The 18979-nt window shown below is 26.7% G+C and overlaps 5 protein-coding genes across 11 annotated transcripts in view; 3 read left to right on the forward strand and 2 right to left on the reverse strand.

Moving 5' to 3' along the window:
- Positions 1-98, forward strand: part of LOC122627156 (60S ribosomal protein L13) — a 2113-nt gene extending 2015 nt beyond the window's left edge. Inside the window, exon 5 of the mRNA XM_043808079.1 lies at positions 19-98. Within this exon, the coding sequence (XP_043664014.1) occupies positions 19-44 (26 nt within the window). The 3' untranslated portion in view covers positions 45-98. The remainder of the gene's footprint in view (positions 1-18) is intronic.
- Positions 99-1831: 1733 nt separating this feature from the next.
- On the forward strand, positions 1832-5811 carry LOC122630261 (kinesin-like protein KIF23). Its single transcript, XM_043814589.1, has 10 exons — positions 1832-2115; positions 2315-2890; positions 2983-3153; positions 3259-3457; positions 3546-3684; positions 3751-3950; positions 4037-4141; positions 4218-4303; positions 4383-4513; positions 4587-5811. The coding sequence occupies exons 1-10, from the start codon at positions 2105-2107 to the stop codon at positions 5531-5533; spliced, it is 2565 nt and encodes an 854-aa protein (XP_043670524.1). The 5' UTR covers positions 1832-2104; the 3' UTR covers positions 5534-5811.
- A 1018-nt stretch (positions 5812-6829) lies between these two features.
- Positions 6830-11409, reverse strand: LOC122637983 (dual specificity protein phosphatase 3). 4 transcript variants are annotated; one of them, XM_043830585.1, is made up of 6 exons: positions 11157-11409; positions 10913-11063; positions 10414-10601; positions 9926-10149; positions 9122-9340; positions 6830-8062 (listed from the first exon to the last, which is right to left on the reverse strand). In XM_043830585.1, exons 2-5 carry the CDS (start codon positions 10940-10942, stop codon positions 9144-9146), a joined length of 639 nt encoding a protein of 212 aa, XP_043686520.1. In that variant the 5' UTR covers positions 10943-11063; positions 11157-11409; the 3' UTR covers positions 6830-8062; positions 9122-9143. The 4 variants fall into 4 exon arrangements, with proteins under 4 accessions (XP_043686520.1, XP_043686524.1, XP_043686501.1 ...); XM_043830589.1 differs by lacking the exon at positions 6830-8062 and adding an exon at positions 8600-8703; XM_043830566.1 differs by lacking the exon at positions 6830-8062 and having other exon boundaries at positions 8959-9340; positions 11157-11408.
- On the forward strand, positions 10974-14472 carry LOC122637968 (charged multivesicular body protein 4b). Of its 3 annotated transcripts, none has more exons than XM_043830543.1 (5): positions 10974-10992; positions 12214-12450; positions 12793-12970; positions 13157-13440; positions 13520-14472. In XM_043830543.1, the coding sequence occupies exons 2-5, from the start codon at positions 12270-12272 to the stop codon at positions 13573-13575; spliced, it is 699 nt and encodes a 232-aa protein (XP_043686478.1). In that variant the 5' UTR covers positions 10974-10992; positions 12214-12269; the 3' UTR covers positions 13576-14472. The 3 variants fall into 3 exon arrangements, with proteins under 3 accessions (XP_043686478.1, XP_043686469.1, XP_043686486.1); XM_043830534.1 differs by lacking the exon at positions 10974-10992 and adding an exon at positions 11921-12081; XM_043830551.1 differs by lacking the exon at positions 10974-10992 and having other exon boundaries at positions 12116-12450; positions 13157-13416.
- On the reverse strand, positions 13818-18773 carry LOC122637958 (pyruvate dehydrogenase phosphatase regulatory subunit, mitochondrial-like). Of its 2 annotated transcripts, XM_043830519.1 has the most exons (13): positions 18705-18773; positions 18036-18117; positions 17717-17948; positions 17390-17653; positions 17139-17301; positions 16745-17029; positions 16371-16673; positions 16156-16295; positions 15867-16072; positions 15564-15705; positions 15203-15472; positions 14962-15134; positions 13818-14852 (listed from the first exon to the last, which is right to left on the reverse strand). In XM_043830519.1, exons 3-13 carry the CDS (start codon positions 17834-17836, stop codon positions 14591-14593), a joined length of 2328 nt encoding a protein of 775 aa, XP_043686454.1. In that variant the 5' UTR covers positions 17837-17948; positions 18036-18117; positions 18705-18773; the 3' UTR covers positions 13818-14590. The 2 variants fall into 2 exon arrangements, with proteins under 2 accessions (XP_043686454.1, XP_043686446.1); XM_043830511.1 differs by lacking the exon at positions 18705-18773 and having other exon boundaries at positions 18036-18584.
- Between the last annotated feature and the right edge of the window lie 206 nt (positions 18774-18979).

The following is an 18979-nucleotide window of genomic DNA, read 5'->3' on the forward strand; positions in this document are numbered from 1 at the left end:
ATGATGTTACCAAAATTGGTAAAGACAAAAAGTCTAAGAAGTAATCTTAATTTTGTTTTATTTATATAAACACAAAAAAAAAATAAATTACTTCTACATAAATGTCTTTCATATACATGTTTACGTGTGTATGTATATGCATACACTATCATCACCACTATACAGTAGCACTAATAATTTCATGATGACTACTTGAACATTATTATTCTTTTAAAATCAAATAAAAAAGAAGGCAGTTTTTCTGCAGATATTTAATTCTTACTGAGCCTTTTCCGGCTCCTTTTAGAACGATCAGCATCTTCCATTACTTAAAATAATATAGTCTGCCCTTTTCTTTCCGAGACTTCGATAATCTATATTACTTTTAATATGACGTATATCATATTTTGTATAATGTGCATTTCATTGCAATATCAAGTCTAATGGTTATTAAAATAAAAATTTTGAATTCGAAGAATAATTCGTGATATTTGGGGATTCAATATAATTTTATTAAGTGAAAAATAAACTAAATACAGATAATTTAATAATTTTATAGTAAATAGCAATAGAGGAAGAAGAGGTCACAAGTATGATCAGTTATAAAATATGATTTATTATAAACCAAGCAATATTATGCTCAGAGAAACAGTAGGTGAAAAAAAAATTAGAAGGTACATTATCTTCAAGCATTGATTAATTTTATTATATACAAAGTATATTAAGTTTAGATAAGAGAATTCAATGATTTTATTATTAATAGCAATGAAGAAGGACTAATTTAAATAAATGTACTTTTATGTTTTATTATTATTTTATGATATTTTATTTTTATATACATAAAATAAGATGAATTGATAAAATGACAATCATTTGAAAACCTTATGATTATGGATTTAATAATATTGTAATAGGTTTTATATGATTTAAATATTTTTTACTTTTGTTTTCTTATAATGAAAGTCTTTTAGAATTATGCCAACTTTACTTAAGATGAAACCTTTTCTAGTATTTTGTTTCTATTAATATACAAACTTGCATTACAAGTCATCTGTGAAATTCTATTACTATACAAAAGTTAAGGCTGTACAAAGAATTTACTCTCCATGAACTAAAAGTTAGTCATTTAAATAAAAGATTTGCTTGGTAATTGCAGTTAATCCAAGAAAGTTAAAATAGAGTTTTTAAAAATAAATATTCGGAGATAAAAATAAATATTGCGAGGTAGGTCTTCTGTTTTGTTTTTATTTTTTTTATAGCATTTTCTCTCTTTTTTTTTAAGAATCTTCGGTTATATTTAATATATAATTAAATATAATCTTCGTTAAATTTAATAAAAGATACTAGATCTTTTAAAAAATGTAAACAAAATTATCTTCGTATCAAATATTTTTTTTATATTCTTCACACCATAAATAAAAATAAAATAGGTTATTAGATAGTAAAAAATACTTAGACATCATAAAATGTTTTTACGCATTCTTTTATACGTAAAACAAATTAAATTTATGAACAACTGCGTTACAAAATAAGTCTTTTTTAACCTTTTCACAAACCAATTAACAATACGGATTTTGGCAGTACGAACTTGACAAATGTTTCCACCATGCAACTTTTCATTGGACTGTCTTTCAATATAGGTAAGTATTAATCGTTGATTAATAAGAAAATCAATTTACGTAGTTTAATGGTCAATAATTGAATGTTTTCTAATAAGAAAACTAAGATTAATATTTTTGATTAATTATTTATTATAGACGAATACAAGAAATATAAATATTATTTTGTCCAAATAACATATTTGGGGACATTTACAAGTGACCGTTATCGATATTGAAAACACTGTCTATTTTTTGATTTGAATGTTTGAAACATCTTACAGTTAGAAAGTTATTTCCGACTTCATTGTGATAGATTCATAACAAATGCAGTGTATTTTTTTAAAGATATTTAAAAAATAATTCTGTCTTTATTTGTGGAATCAATTATAATTTTGTAAATATTAATCTTTTTAAATATAATTCAGTGAGTTCAAGCGAGAATAAAAACGAGAACTGAAGGAAGCCCTAAGACTATTTGATATATTTCAAGAATAATTGAGAAAATTAATTCTATTTAAATCACAATGAAATCTGCGTAAGTTTATCAATACATTCATAATATGTTATATTTTTTAAACAATTTGTTATTATTTTATATAGTTTTGTCTTTGCATACCAAAATTTATACTAAAATGTAAAATTTTGTAGCCTTTATCTCTTATTGAAATACTGATACAAAAACGATATAAAAACATTTTATTATAATTATTTTATTTATATGTTTATTATTTCAGACGTGGAAAAATGTTAGGGTTATCCCGTAAACCAATTAATCGTATAAGAGGTACTAACATGTTATGTAAAGATCCTGTACAAGTATACTGTCGTTTAAAACCTATGCAATTTCCTAATGATATATCGTGTATGAGAGTTGTATCAGATACAACGATAGTAATCACACCACCAGAATCTGCAGTTAATTTTCGTAATACCAGTAATAAAGAAATACAAACTACATTTACTCGTGTATTTCCACCAGATGCTACACAAAAGGAAATATTTGATACAGTAGCTTTACCTTTGGTTGAAAATCTTATACAAGGAAGAAATGGTTTGTTGTTTACATATGGGGTAACTGGCAGTGGTAAAACATATACTATGACAGGAGATTCTTCTCAAGATGGGATTATGCCCCGTTGTTTCGATGTTATATTTAATAGTATTATGAATTATCAAACTAAGAAATTTGTATTTAAACCTGATAAACTCAATGGTTTTGATGTACAAAGTGAAGCAGATGCAATGTTGGATCGACAAAGTGAAATACATGCTGGTCTTATGTCTCAGAAAAATGGAAAATCTGGGAAACTGTAAGTTAAATAAAATAAACAAGTTTGGGTTTATGTCGATATTACAATACATTTATGGATTAAGGATATACTCATTATTTATTTTTTATTAGACGTAAAATAGACAGTGACAGTGATAGTAATCCTGTTATAATTCGTGGATGCAATGAAGTCCAAACTCTTACTATTGATCAAGATAATGCATATGCTGTATTTGTTACATATGTTGAGATATATAACAATAATGTATATGATTTATTGGATGATGATGATGTTAGAGCTAAGTATGTTCAATGTTCATAAAATCATTGTCATGTCATCTTTTTTGACACAGTATTGAAGTACTGTATATTACACATTATCCATTAATATTTTGTTGCAATATTTAGAACATTACAAAGTAAAATTGTCAGAGAAGATGGTAATAAAAACATGTATGTCCATGCTGTCACAGAAGTGGAAGTAAAAAGTTCTGAGGAAGCATTCGAAGTATTTCATCGTGGTCAGCGAAAAAGACGTGTTGCTCATACCGCTCTTAATGCAGAATCAAGTAGATCTCACAGTGCATTTACTATTCGTCTTGTACAGGTATTATATATATACATATATATATATATACACACACACACACGTATATTGCTTCTTATACTCGTGAATCTAATATATCAGTAAATAGGCACCTTTAGATTGCGAAGGCGAGCAAGTTATACAAGACAAACGTGTGATATGTATAAGTCAATTATCATTAGTTGACTTAGCTGGAAGCGAGCGTACAAATCGTACTAAGAATACAGGGCAACGATTGAGAGAAGCAGGTATATCTTTTAATTTCCCCTTGAAATATTTTTCTTTACAAAAAACCAATTATATATAATTTGTAGGAAATATAAATAATTCCTTGATGACTCTTCGATCATGCATGGAAATTTTAAGAGAGAATCAAATACAAGGAACTAGCAAAATGGTGCCATACAGAGATTCAAAACTTACACATTTGTTTAAGAATTACTTTGATGGGGAAGGACAAGTCAGAATGATTGTTTGTGTTAATCCAAGAGCAGATGATTATGATGAAACAATCGTACGTTGTATAATATATGCATACGTATATACATTGTATGATTTGAATATTTCTTTTAATCACATTTTTATATTATATCTGTGTAGCAAGTGATGAAATTTGCTGAAGTAACTCAAGAAGTACAAGTAGCAAGGTCTACAGTTACAAAACTTGATCTTGGTTATACACCTGGAAGAAGACAAGCAAATAAAGTATATAATAAACAAAATTTAAGATTATAATGTCTAATAGTTTTTAGATATTTTAATGAAATAATTTTTTGCATAGATATTCAAAGAAGCAAGAAATAGATTGGAGAAAGAAGGTCGTGTAGAAGCTAATGGTTTAGAAATTGATATAGGTTTAGTATACAGGTAAATCCAATAATTCGTTCAATGCAGTATTAATTAATTTTAATTGTTTTATTTTTACTCATTTTATTTCTTTTTATAGCTTGGGTGGACCATTTCCTGAACTAGAAATGAATAATCCACACAATGATCAAATCATAACAAATTTAATGCATTTCTTAGAACAAAGAATAAATAAACGAAATATATTACGGGCTGATTTACAACAAAAACGTAAGACATTTATTTTAATTATGTCATTTTGTATCTAACAAAAAACACATTTAATTTAATTATATTTTTATAGAAAATGAATTCAGAAAAATGCTTTCATCGACGGAACAAGAAAATATTAGTTTAAAAGTAGAAAATGCTGCATTGAAAGCTTCGAATTCACAACAAAAGAAAAAGATTTTAGCTTTGGAAGGTCATCTTGGAAAAACAGAAGCGCAAATTGATAGTTTGATTTGCAAATTAAATAATGCAAACGAAACAATAAAAAATATGCAACAAGAATTAAAAGACAGAGATATGGCATTAAATCAACGTTTGATAGATAAACAAAGGGTCAAACAAAAATATAATACCAAGATACAGGTAGAAACTGATAAAATGAATAAAGAATTAGAAGTAAAACTTCGTCAACAACGTGAACAACTTCAGAATCAAATGAAAGCGCAAGATGATAAATTAAGATTGGTGAAACAAATTTTAGTTGATGAAAATGATATTAATTCAGAAAAGATTGTATCCAAGGATGTACCACCTGTTACACCTGTTCGTGTAGCAGATGTTACAAAAAGATTAGTATCTTGTACGGATGGAAGATCACGCAAAGATAAAGCAATGGTATCAAATCCGAGATATAGACGGTCTCAAAGTGCAGATAGATGGATCGATCATAGACCTGGAGCACTTGTTCCTCTTGGAACAGTGCTTCAACCATTAATGCGTAGGAGACGAAGTGTTAATCGACTTACAGATCCAAAAGAAATTACAGACGGCGCGTCTAGGTATTGTCTTGTAGCACAAGAACATGATACGGATGGAGAACTTGAGACAAAACTTTATAAGGGAGACATTTTACCAACTTCTGGCGGAGGAGCTCAAGTAGTATTTAACGACATGGAATGTTTAAAACAATTATCACCAAAAGCAAGAAAACGTAGTGGACCAGCAGAAATAGATGCCCAAACAAGTTTGACGAATCACAGTTTAGAAACGCATAATAAAAGGCCACGGGTAATAAATTAAATATGATCTTTGAAAAGAAAAATATCTTCTCAAACTTCATAACATTTTGATACAATTTGCTCTATAATAAGAACATTACTTCAAGAGTTTATATTAAATCTATGTAATATTCAATTAAACGTTTTTTATCATGTCTTTTTTTAAAATAACAATACTAGCAGTTCTATATTATAAGGAACTTTTTAATATTGTAGATTCTTATAGAAACATCACACTAATATTATATGAACTTATTTATTATATTTAAAAATAAGAACATTTCAATTTTTAATTGATATATTCTATTTTTATACAATCAAGATCTTAATAATAATAATAATGATGTTTTTTATATGAAGTATTTTAATAAAATATTATTTACTTTTTTAAGAAATGTACAGGTTTTAACCAGAAATCAAAAATGACAATTGTTTTAAAAACTTTAAAAAAAAAAAAAAAAAAAAAAAAAAACTATCGAGAAGTTAATTTTTATTTATATGAAAGTCAGTCGACATTAAATTTTACAGAAATTTTTCGAAAAATGAAATGATTAAAAAATATTAAAATTTGTGTGTTTTATCTATGAATAATTATTATAAATGATTACAATTTTTTTGATCACTAATAACCATTATCGATAACGGAAATTGTATTTGATTACGCATAATTATTATTAACAACGAAAATTTTTTTCGATTACAAAAAACCATTATCGTAAATTACTTTTTGATTATCAGTAACCATATTACTCACGAGAATTATTTTTTGGTTACTGGCAATCATTATCAGTAATAAAAGTTTCGTTTTAATTAGAAATAATCCCTGGAACAATCCTACAATCATTAATGTGTAGAAGACAGTATTAATCAAGGATGTTTCCTAATCTTTCCCTTTTGCTTTGTGAATTCTTTTTTTCCTATATAATAAAAGATCTCTCTTTTATTAGATAAAAGCTGCAATCGAATTCTTGATTTTTAATTGTAATTTAAGATTTAATTACAATTTATAAAAATTCCTTAAAAATAATTGGCTTTTCTGCGACTTCAACGTTGCTTTCATTCAAATGAGTTGATATTTTAACAATATTTTGGATCATGATCCATTCTTTTTCTAATAAAACGTTCATTTTTTTAATTTTTTTTACAAAACTTTTTGTGCTCTATAAGTTACTTCAACATACTATATATTAAACTCCAGCAAGTTCAAATATAAATTCGCGGTTTTTTCGAACGTTAATGATCCAACAAGTATCTGAAAAAGTAATATATTATTAATAAACTAAAATGTTGAGTATAATAATAAGAGGAGCTACATTAATATGCCTAAACGTCAGAGTTTTTAATATTTTTACAATTTGATGAACACTATCTTAAATATCAATTTTATTTTCGGAAAAAATGTATATATGTTCGGTATAAATGTATTTATTGACAGAATCTTTTGTTCTAATGAACACAAATATTCCGTTAACGTTTCTACGTATCATGAATACATGATTGTTCCTTTCTATATTTAAAAAATCCTCATTTTCTTTAACTTCGATAAAATTTTCATAGAATTGAAAATAATTCGACAACTTTCAACATATTCCATTATAGCATATTCAATTATCGCTACGGACAACGAGCAGAATTTTTTAAGTATTAAATTTATTCAAAACATTTTCGAAACTCTCTTTTAAATTATCGGTTATATGTCTCATAAAGCTTTTTTTATCGCCATCGTATATATTTGAATTTACTTATTTTGGATTATTTGAACATTAATTCGTAGTATCGCTTAGTCATACCTTGTAGCTGTATCTATTTTTAACGAAATCATTCCTTATTTACATGACTTTTTAATCACATTTTTTAAAACCATATTTTTTAAGAATCCATTATATTTGTTGAAATGATTACTAATATATTTAACTCTTTGAATATTTGTTCTGTAAGAACTTAAAATGATTTGTAATCAAGTATAGATTTGAGATTATTTTTCTAACAAATCTAACATATGTATATGTCACTTTTTTGTAGAGAATTTAACGAAAAATGTTTTTCTTCTATCACAGATATTTTTATTACTATTTAATCCTCAAATTTCTCCCTTTTTTTTTTTTCTAGATATTTTTAAATGGCTCATAACCATATACTTTTTTTTAAATTCGTAATTCTTCAAATTTCAATTCATTTCACTCTCACTTTTGTTACTATCAAAATGAAAAAATTCGCGTACCAAAATTTTTCGATTCATGATATTAATACGGACACGAAATTTAATGTAAATTAATAGCAATAATAAAATAAAATTAAATTAGTGAACTAATAATGATTTAATAATCTATTATAATAATAATTTATTGTCGTTTAACATATCAGAGAAACAGTCTATCGTGATCCCACCAACTTACTGAACTAAATTGTAGATTGTACATATTGTAATACAAAGGGATTAGTCCTCCATGTATCGAATATGTAAACATCGCAAGACGTAAACAAGAAGGAAGGTGATCTCCAATTGAATCGTCTTTGTTTGATGAGGCAGAGAACAAATTCCAAAGAGCTTCTAAAAATAAGCAATAACAAAAAAAAAAAAACGTGTTATAAAGACTGAAATAATAATCTATTGGAATATGTAATGTCACGTATAGCCAAACTTGCTACAATTTGTCGAGCTATTCCCGCTTTCACAAGTTACTACTTTTACAAAGAACATTTTCAGTTCCGAAACTGGTACTGGACGATAAGTAGTACAATTTATCAATCCATAATTTTTATAAACTCTTATTTGTGAAACTTAATATTGATTTTACACGTTAGTTAATAAAATATATAATTATAGCCAAGTTTTTATTCATTAAAATATATAAATTTTATGATTCATTGTAAAATGAATCATCGTTCATAAATATTAATTATTAATAATATTAATAACAAAATTTCATGATAATTAAAGCCAGAACAATACTTCCCCATCGATATTGATTAATCAAACAAAAGCTGTATCATCGATATTGATTACTCTTAATCAAGACGAAACTTTTGTCATCGATAATGATTATCGAAAAATAATTCTCGTGAACAATAATAGTTAACCAAAAAATAATTCGCAATAATGTTTATTTATAATAGAAAGATATTCTCACTGTCAATAATGGTTATGCGTAACTAGAAACAATTTCCGTCATCGATTATGGTTAGCAATATCTAAAACAATTTCAGTCGTTTATAATAGTTATTTTGTAAACAAAATCGTTTAAAGAAAGTTTAAGATTCTTATGCCATAATTTTAAAAATTTAGATTGTAACAGTTATGATCTTTTGTTCTAAGACTTTTATATAAACGTTTATACTATAAAAAATATCTGAATTATAATGATTATGTGTTCATGATAATATTGAAAAACATCGGAAAAGAAATTAAATTATTATTTTTTACTTTCGATTAATATTAAACACATATTCGGGATCATTCATTTTTATTTATTATAAGATATATGTACGTTCTTAAAAATTATTTTATTATGAGAAACGTGTAATAAGAAATATATGAAGAATATTACATTATAATCGCGCACTCAAAACACACTTGATCTGCATAATGTTATACTACAGATATATTTACCGATTAAAATTTTTTCTTTTTATTATAAACGTTGTCGACGCAGTTGATTATCCAGTTGAGCTAACTGACTGCGAAATCCATAATTTGGATGAATATCGCGTTTTTCACGGACTATCCGTATTGCGTCAACAGCCAACATATCCTTCTTTATCATCAAGTATGCTAAGACGCACGTTGCACTGCGAGATACTCCCAGCATACAGTGAACAAAAACTTTACCTAATATATATGCGGATATTATAATAGATATTTAAAAAAATAATATTATTGGATTATCTGGAAAATTTATTCCACTTTTATATACAATCAATTTCTTTTATTAAAAATATAAAGGAATTTCCAGACAATACAATAGTAATATATAATCAAGGTAAGTTAACCAGTGATTTTGATTATCTTTTTTATAGATGCAATCAATAAAAATATTTTGAACAAAATTATATAGTTTTTAGATGATACACATGAATTATATTATTTTTATAATATATGTTTAATAAGACATTAATGTCTTCTGTAACTTATTATTCCTTTAATGATAACATTCTTAATAATAAAAGTGTGGAATGTTCTGAATTCAATTTGATCTACATAAGTAAATATATAAGTAAAATGATTCTATTTTGTTCATGAATGATAAAAAAGATTTGTTTAGTGTATCATATCTTTTCGTAGACAAACTGCGTAAATTTTTTTTTAAACATTTTCCAGTAATTACATATGCAACAAAGATAATAAAAATTATAAAACTTGATATCTCAACATGTCTATAAATATATAAATATGTACATATGTATCAAAATTTACCATTACTAGAAACAGCTTCATCGATAAAAGACGCTGCAGTGTGGAAATACTTGCTTATGTCAACAGTTGGATGATCAGCCAGTGATAATCCAAGATATTTTATTGTTGTATTTACATAATAATCTTTACCAGTATTTACAAATCCAAATGTCTTCCCTTCTGCAGCATTAAGTAAATGTGTTATACCAAGCATCTTGAGATAACTTTTATTTTTTGCTGTGGCACTGTTAAATTAAATAATTTATTAATTTAGCACTATTGTTATAACACTGTGAAAAGATGATACAGATTATTTTTAGATGTAGGTAGTGGAAAAAGGACTCAAAAGTTTTCTCTTACATTATAAAATAAAATCTGAGATCTTTCACTTGCAAGGTGACTATTCTTCCAACTTAATTATCCGGTAGACACGACCCAGACTGTCGTCATTCTTTCCACTCCTAATCTACATAAACCATAAATTCAATAATTCCAATGTAGATACTAACGCATCTCCTATATATATTCCAGGATATACTTCATCACAATCAATTTCTTGTTGTGCACGATAATACTCGAGATCATCCCGCTCTGGATCAAAACCAGGCAGTGGTTTGAAACCAGTTTTTACAGAATGCAAGGTTTCTGTTAGGTGACGTTCTGTGGTTTCACCACCTGGTAAATGTTTCCTAAAATCCTATAAAGAAATATTTTATGTTAATTTAAGAATTATATAATTATATAACAAAGAATAGAAGAAGACTTTATTTTTTATATGAATAAATGAAGATTAAAGATTGTGATAAAATGAATTTAAAAGATTTAAGCATTAAACAATTGAAATCTAAATAAATAATACATATAATCTTGTATAAGTACAATAAAAAAATCATTAAAATAAGTTTAATTTAATATTAGAAAAATATTTTATTTTGTTATATATCATCAGTTACACTTAAAAGCAAAAAATTAGTATTTAATGCACATTAGATACTTTTTAAATCTCACCCTATCTGCGTCGCGCCACGAGAGTCTCATCGTAAAGACTTTAATCTAAGGAAGTGAATTCCGAAAATCAGCAAAACACGGTAAGACGTACGCCCGGGGAGACATTTTATTTATTTTTAAATAGTCTTACGAAACATCAATCAAGCTAAATCTAGTTCGTGAAGACAAAAACGAATGTAACATGAAACAACGCAACTTAAAATGTTTACATACAAAAATACGTAGTCAAAACTACATTACTCACATCGTTTTGCAGTTCGCTGTTATTATCCATAAAAATGAATCTAATAAAATGATTTTGCGTTGTTAGAAAAGTTTATTACAATACAAGTAGAATCGAAACTACGATTACGTGAATTATCCTATATTTTCTATATATTTATATATCTATTTTATTTTCTATGTGTGTGTATATATATATATATATTTATTTATAACGTTTTTGAAATTATATATATTTACAAATTTGTGACATGACTTTGCAATATCATATAAATACTATTTTATGTATAGAGTTACTTTAGATAAACAAATCTCTAAACATCTATAAAATATAATAACACAGCAGTGTCGCCAGTTATACCATATTTTCATTCCCTATGTATCCTACGTATCAAATGATACGTAGGATACAATTTCTCTAAATCTTTTTCATTTTTATTAAAAAATGTTAAAGTATTTTTAAACGTACCTGAACATAAACTTATTAAATCGAATATATTAATTTAAATTTTGGATATACATGATATGAGACAAGGCAAATGAAGATTTTTCGAAGATATATTTAAAATTAGTGAACAATCTATTTTTTGAATAATGGATATAAGCAACGATATAAAGCGTAAATAAATATACAGTATAATATATTGCGAAATATTTAAATTATGCGCAAATTAAAGTCGATTATTTCTTCTAATCTTATTGTGTATATGTATGTGTATGTGTGTATATATATATATATATATATATATATATATATATATATATATATAACATAGATGTGTTCAATCGAGAAAATGGATTTGTTACTATATGGTCTTGAGGTTTTTAGTTTTGTTTATAGTATCTATTGAAATTATCTCTATGATCTATTGACAGTAGATAGATATATAAAATATTATTAGTATATTTTTTAAATATTACTCCGTAATATAGGAAAATAATTAAAAGTAGGTGGGAATCATGGATTTACTTAGTGATGACTCATGACGCAAGTCAAATGCCTAAGAAAATATGGCGGTGATACAGGCACGATCAGTGATACTTCTTTGATATTGTCTAAAGTATATATTTTCTTTAAGGTTACGTGTATAATCGCTCCTATCGCGATATTAAAATTAAACGATAAAACGTAAAAATGAGTTTCTTTACCAAAGTATTTGGTGGTAAAAAGGAGCCAGTTGCTCCTTCAACGGCCGAGGCAATTCAAAAATTACGTGAAACGGAGGATATGCTAATTAAAAAACAAGACTTTCTTGAAAGTAAAATAGAACTTGAAATTCAAACTGCAAAAAAAAATGGAACCAAGAACAAGAGAGGTATTTTGTCTATTACTTTAGATAAGTCTCCAGCTTGTTTTTATTTTCTTTTCTTTTGACAATTAAAATTAATATCAATCTAAAGTAACTTTTAATGGTTAAGGACATCTGTCATTATGACATTTTTTAATACTTTTATCAAGCTTTGTTCCATTGCAATTTTTCATTACTTTAAACTCCTTCCAACTTTTATAATTTTAAATAATGTATGTGTATATATGTATGTATATAAGTATATGATATTATTTAACATTTAATTTGTAAATGTATTTGATTAGCTCTCTATTGTTTGATATAACTAATGATAAGATATTGTTCTCTATATTTATATATTATCCACAGCTGCTATCCAAGCTCTTAAAAGAAAAAAACGTTATGAAAAGCAACTACAACAAATTGATGGTACTTTGTCGACGATTGAAATGCAAAGAGAAGCTCTAGAAAGTGCTAATACAAATACAGCAGTTCTTACTACTATGAAAGGGGCAGCAGATTCATTGAAAGCTGCTCATCAACACATGTAAGAAATTGCTTTTTTTTTTTTATAATATATAATAATTTTTTCTTTATTGAGAAATATTTAGATTGGAACAATTAATTGAGCTTTATAGTTTATGTTTTTTATAATTTTTGAACATATATGTTAATGCTATATGGTTGCATTAGGATTGTATCAAAAATAATCTTGATATTTTTTTTATTATAGGGATGTTGACCAAGTTCATGATATGATGGACGATATTGCTGAACAACAAGATGTTGCTCGAGAAATTTCTGATGCAATATCTAATCCTGTAGCATTTGGTCAAGACATAGATGAAGAAGAACTTGAAAAAGAATTAGAAGAACTTGAACAGGAACAACTTGATAAAGAATTACTTGGTATCGAATCTACAGATGAGTTGCCAGCAGTACCTGCTACGACTGTTCCAGCTGTTCCATCTGTTCCTGCAAGAACTCGTACAAGTAATGATTCAAATGGCAATAAAAGTGAAATATCTAACAGCATTTTATATATTCGATCAATATTATATAATGTTATTATTTAAATTCTATTTATTTTTTACAGAAGCTAAACCAGAGGAAGATGAAGATTTAAAGGAATTAGAAGCATGGGCATCGTAATTAAGTTGAATTTCTAAAAAAAATATTGCCAATTATTAATCTGTACATTGGTGATTTTACAGAGTAATAGCTTCAACATTTAATATCAATATCTTGTATCAATTAATTTGAAATTCCTAAATATAGTATTTTATTTTTTATGCACAGTTGTTAGAAAGGAGAAACAAAGAACAAAAATCTATCAAAATCAATTTGCAACTGTTGATTCATAACTTGTAATTATAATATCGAAGCAGAACGTACTTTATTGAATTTCTTATGGTTTTTCTTTTTTAAGAGAAAGTAAATATTTACAAATGAATAATACATCCAATAAATGCTATAACTATCTTTATTAGAATAAACAGATATGTGCTTTATACAAAAATTATATATCGAACTATTATTACAGTACCAAACTAATATACAAAAAATCTTATCATTATGATATCTCATTCTTTTGTATATAAGTAATAATTTAAATAACAGTTTTAAAAGAATGCTTACAGCATTAAGATTGTTTATAATAAATAGGATTTTAATTATTATATAAAATAATATATAAATAAATTTTAACGAATACAATTAATTGAAAAACTGCAAATATATAATTTATATAATTGAAATTGCAATTTTTTGTAAATTTATAATTTCACAAGTTCATAGGCAGTACAGAATAATACACGGGAGATAACGTGTAATATGAATTTATGAATTTTTATTGCTTCAAAGACCAAAAATTTGGTATAATTTTTTTCAAGTATGTCCCATTCTTTGCACAGTTTATATATTTGTAAATAAATGTTACTAAAATAAATAGTTGAAAGTAGTATAGTGCAAATTATATGCTATAAGCTGTTAATTTTACAATAGCTAACAAAAAGACTATGGATAAGAAATAAGATCAAGAAACTGAAATTAATATGTAACTTCTTTTTTCCTTTTTTCTATCCACAATCATCTTTGACTTATGAGATCTTAATATATTTTCTCATGTTTTTATATATGAAATATATAATGACGAAACGCAGTATTTTTATCGTGATATATCGCTTTGATAAGATGTAACTGGAGTAGGAATATATTTTTTATTGAGTTTACTGTTTAAGGCAGGAATTGGTAAAGGATGAATATGGGGTTTTGCAGAAAATCTACACCCAGCAATATCTATTTCATAATGTGATGTTGGTTCCATTATAAAATCCGTAGTAACAACATTCGTGTTGTTTTGAAGATATTTCATACCAGGTAAACTAATAAAACCAAGACATATAAGTTTTTCTGTAGCAAACCCATATCTATAAACATGCATTTGTTATTAATAAAATAATTATAAGTAAAATATAGAAAAATCTTTATTGTACGAATATATGTGCTCTAAACTCTGAATTTATTACGAATATTTACCCTGCAGATGTAATAGTTCCAACAAATTCACCATTTCGATATATAGGTTCTCCACCCCATGCCCATATATTTTTATTAGTATCAAGTTCGTTAAGCATAAACAATACTAGTCTCTTAGTGACACCTTGTTCTTTCTGACGTTGTAATGCAAATTTTCCAATGAAATATTCTTTCTTTAAAATGTAAAGAAAACTTTTAAATATCATATTTACATACATTTAATGAATAACTGTTTACTTACATCCAGTTTAACACTGTATCCACATCCTGCTTCATAGGGTGTAACGAATGGTGTCAACTCTTCTGCCCAAAAAGGAATAAAACGTTCTATCCTCATGAAGCGTTGTGTGAGCACACCAACATCGCGCACACCATAATCTTTACCAATTTCCATTAATGTTGAGTATACGTGCAGTGCGTATTCGGAAGGTATATATAAACAATATCCAGATTCGCCGGTATGTGTAAATGCCATAACCATTACATCAGAGGCATAAGCTACATTTACTGTCTGTATAATAGAAGTACAATTTTTAGATTTATATATCTGCATTGCTATAGTAAACTTGGTACTCACGGGTCTATCAATAAATTATAAGTACCTTGTAAGTGAAAGGAGAGAGATTAATGTCTGAATTAGAAAGCTCAGAGAGTAATTCAGTAGATTTAGGTCCTACCATGTTAATAACTGTATATTTTGAAGTCACATCATTAAGACCAACAGAATGATCGTATGGTAAATGCCTATGTATTAAAAAAAAAATACTCTAGTAAGTAAATTATTTTTATAATAATAATAAAATATGATTTATATAAAATCGTATTACGTGAATTATACCCAATGATATATCTATTTATCAGATTATATTGAAGTCAATAAAACATTTTCAAGTATTATTAATTACCTGGACATCCATTGATAAATACGTGTTTGTTGTGAAGTTGGTGAAACCATAAAGTAACTATTTTCTGCTTGACGAACTAGCATACAATCATTCTCATAGCCACCTCTTTCATTTTGCATACCTGTATGCACTATACCACCAATTGGTATATTTGCATTATTGGAACATAATTTTTGTAGGTAATTTACTACTTCCAAGCGACTAGACTATATCAATCAAAATGTAAGTTGGAGCAATCATTTCATTCCAATTGAAATTTATTGTAATTATTTATGTCTTCTATACTTACTTTAATTTCAATTTTAGAAAATGAACTCATATCTATTATTCCTACACCCTCTCGACATGCTTGAAATTCTTCCTTCATAAAGTCAAAAAATTTAGGTTTATAAAAACTTCCTAATGGCATAACTGGTTTCTTTTGTCCTCCTTTCAATATAAATAGTGTAATTGAATAAAACAAACTACTATACATATCATAGAAATAAAATAACATTTACTCACGACGATAGTTTGAATCGAAATAAAGTGGACGTTCATATGCCATTTTAACACCAAATATAGCCCCGTGCTTCTCGAGAACAGAATACAACGGCGAACAACGCAATTTACGGGCATATTTGTATTCACTTTGATGAGGATAGAGAATAGCATAATTTCGTCCAACTATTTCTTTAATTCTTTGCTGTAAATATTGTTTATTATTATGCAAATCTAAAAATCTTTGCACATTAAATGGAAGGAGTTCTTGGGTAGATTCACCGTTTATTAAACATTCGGCAACTTCTTTTCCAATACCTCCCGCTCCTTGCAAAATTAGATGAATTATGAAAGTTGATAGAATATTTACAAATACGTAGATAACATATACTGTTTACCTTGTAGCGAATTTCCATTCATTCCCACAGCAACAAAGTAGTTTTTCACTTCAGGACTTTCACCTAAAATCCATCTACCATCCGGAGTAAAATTATCTGGATAATTATATATATCTGGTTTCTTTAAACTTTTCAGAATTGGAATTCTATGTAAGATTTTATCCCAAAGAGGTTTCCAATGAATAGGATCATCCTTTACGTGTCGTGTCCAGTTTTTAGATGGAACTAATCCATTTTCAAATGCAGGCTTGGCTTCAGCTTCAAACCAACCAACCAATAGACCACCTGTTTTATATAAAACAAACAACTTTACTTAATTTCATATAAATTACAATATATTATAATAATAATATCATTTTCAGTAATGATGTCAATTATGTTGTACAAAATATACCTTGCCATTCTCTTATATACGAATACGAGTCGAAATCTCGAACGCATGGTAGATTTATTTTCAATTCTGGTGATAGAGGAGGTGTAATTGCATAGAAATGTTCTGCAGGATATGCTGGTATTCTTACAGGTGGATTACATCTTAAACCCAATTCACGAGCCCACTATATTGTTAATTTAAAATACAAATTCATATTGTCAAGTGGATATCAAATGAAATGTTAAAATTAAATGAATTAATATCAGCTTTACCATTCCTGCACAATTAATGAAATATTCACAAATAACTATGCCCTGATTAGTTCGCACACTTTGTACAGCTTTATTTTTAGTATAGACTTGTTCTATTCTGCAATTTTCAATATATTTTGCTCCTCCTTGTTTGGCTAATTTTGCTAAAATTTCACAAATAGCATTAGGATCTGCTACAGCATCTTCTGGTACCCAAATGGCTCCTTCAAGATCATTTACATGCAGATATGGATGTAATTGTTTCAAATGATCTTTATCTAAAATCTATTCACAACAATTCTTTTTCATTTATATTAATTTTATAATATTTTATATTATAATTCTTACCTCGCAATGTAAACCAGTTGGAACATTATATGCCATCCTTCTTTTCAAAGCTATTATCCTATCTTTCGTTTGTGCTAAATTTATGCTCCCACATTGTTTCAATCCTATATCATATCCCATTTCTTGCAATTTTTGATATAATTTAATACTATAAGAAATCAAGTTCCTGTGAGAGATTGGTTGGAATAAACCAAGAATTCCAGATCCAAAACATGATGTCCCACTACCGATCCTACAGGTGTATAAGACATGAAAATGATGTTTTTGATTTTAAATTATGAAATATGAAATAATGAGAATAATTGATCTTAGATTTTACCTGCTTTGTTCCAATACAAGAACATCATGCCATCCGTTAAGGACAAGGTGATAAGCGACAGAATTAGCAACTGTTCCTGCACCTGCAATGACAATCTGTGATTGAGATGGCAAAGTAACATTTTCACTTGAGTAATTTAAGTAATTTCTACAATTATTAGCATTCTTGCTAATGCAAATAACTTTTTTATATCTATAGACTTCATTTTTATTGGTTAAGTATGAGTAATATTTTCTATTCTTTCTTATATCTTTCTTTCTTAGTAACAATATGCGAATACATATTTTATGAAGCTGACTTAACATCAACTTTATTTTTCCTTAACGTTAATTTCACTGTTTAGTCGGAAAAAATATACAAATTTCAAAACACTTCAAAGGCTCTCTATTCCGTTTTGCCGTATATAGAATACTTCACCAATTAGAAATATTAAATTAATGTATATGAACTACTATTTAATGAATTGTGAATATTTGTAAAGAAATAATTTAGCAGTACTACTAAAATCTAAAATTGAAAATCTATTTTGGAAGTGGAAGAAAATCAAAGGAAGAAAGAAATAATTTCAAGTACAAACTTAATTTCTTACTGAAATTAAATTCATGTTATATAAAACATACAATTTAATGTTGATTTAAATTATTATAATCTTATATATAAAAAACTTACTTTTAGAGAAAAAGTAATGATCGATAGATCACATGATTATTCAATGTCAACTGTTTGAATAAGCCCGGGAAAATATTAATCAACTTAAATCGATTTTCTTGATTTTTAAATAAATCTTTTATTTTGATCTTCATCTATCATGAATAATTTATCAAATGAATTTGGTAATTCTGCTAATGTCACTAGTGAAATTTTCTCAACGATATGATTTGGTTAGAATATTAACATTTAAATTCACAAAACCATGTGGACGGTTATTTTAACATTCTTTATAT

This window comes from Vespula pensylvanica, chromosome 1, assembly GCF_014466175.1.
Source record: "Vespula pensylvanica isolate Volc-1 chromosome 1, ASM1446617v1, whole genome shotgun sequence".
NCBI lineage: Eukaryota > Metazoa > Arthropoda > Insecta > Hymenoptera > Vespidae > Vespula > Vespula pensylvanica.

Coding starts and splice junctions, on each gene's coding strand:
- LOC122630261 (XM_043814589.1), top strand. Junction 2,891..2,982: donor AATGGAAAATCTGGGAAACT/GTAAGTTAAATA, acceptor ATTTTTTATTAG/ACGTAAAATAGACAGTGACA. Junction 4,514..4,586: donor GGCTGATTTACAACAAAAAC/GTAAGACATTTA, acceptor ATATTTTTATAG/AAAATGAATTCAGAAAAATG.
- LOC122637983 (XM_043830585.1), bottom strand. CDS start 10,942: ATGAGACTCTCGTGGCGCGACGCAGATAGG. Junction 10,602..10,912: donor CGTGGCGCGACGCAGATAGG/GTGAGATTTAAA, acceptor ATTTCTTTATAG/GATTTTAGGAAACATTTACC. Junction 9,341..9,925: donor TGAAGCTGTTTCTAGTAATG/GTAAATTTTGAT, acceptor CATATATATTAG/GTAAAGTTTTTGTTCACTGT.
- LOC122637968 (XM_043830543.1), top strand. CDS start 12,270: ATGAGTTTCTTTACCAAAGTATTTGGTGGTAAAAAGGAGCCAGTTGCT. Junction 12,971..13,156: donor AAAGCTGCTCATCAACACAT/GTAAGAAATTGC, acceptor TTTTTATTATAG/GGATGTTGACCAAGTTCATG. Junction 13,441..13,519: donor TGATTCAAATGGCAATAAAA/GTGAAATATCTA, acceptor TATTTTTTACAG/AAGCTAAACCAGAGGAAGAT.
- LOC122637958 (XM_043830511.1), bottom strand. CDS start 18,340: ATGTTAAGTCAGCTTCATAAAATATGTATTCGCATATTGTTACTAAGA. Junction 17,949..18,035: donor CTTGTATTGGAACAAAGCAG/GTAAAATCTAAG, acceptor ATACACCTGTAG/GATCGGTAGTGGGACATCAT. Junction 15,135..15,202: donor GATACAGTGTTAAACTGGAT/GTAAGTAAACAG, acceptor TACATTTTAAAG/AAAGAATATTTCATTGGAAA.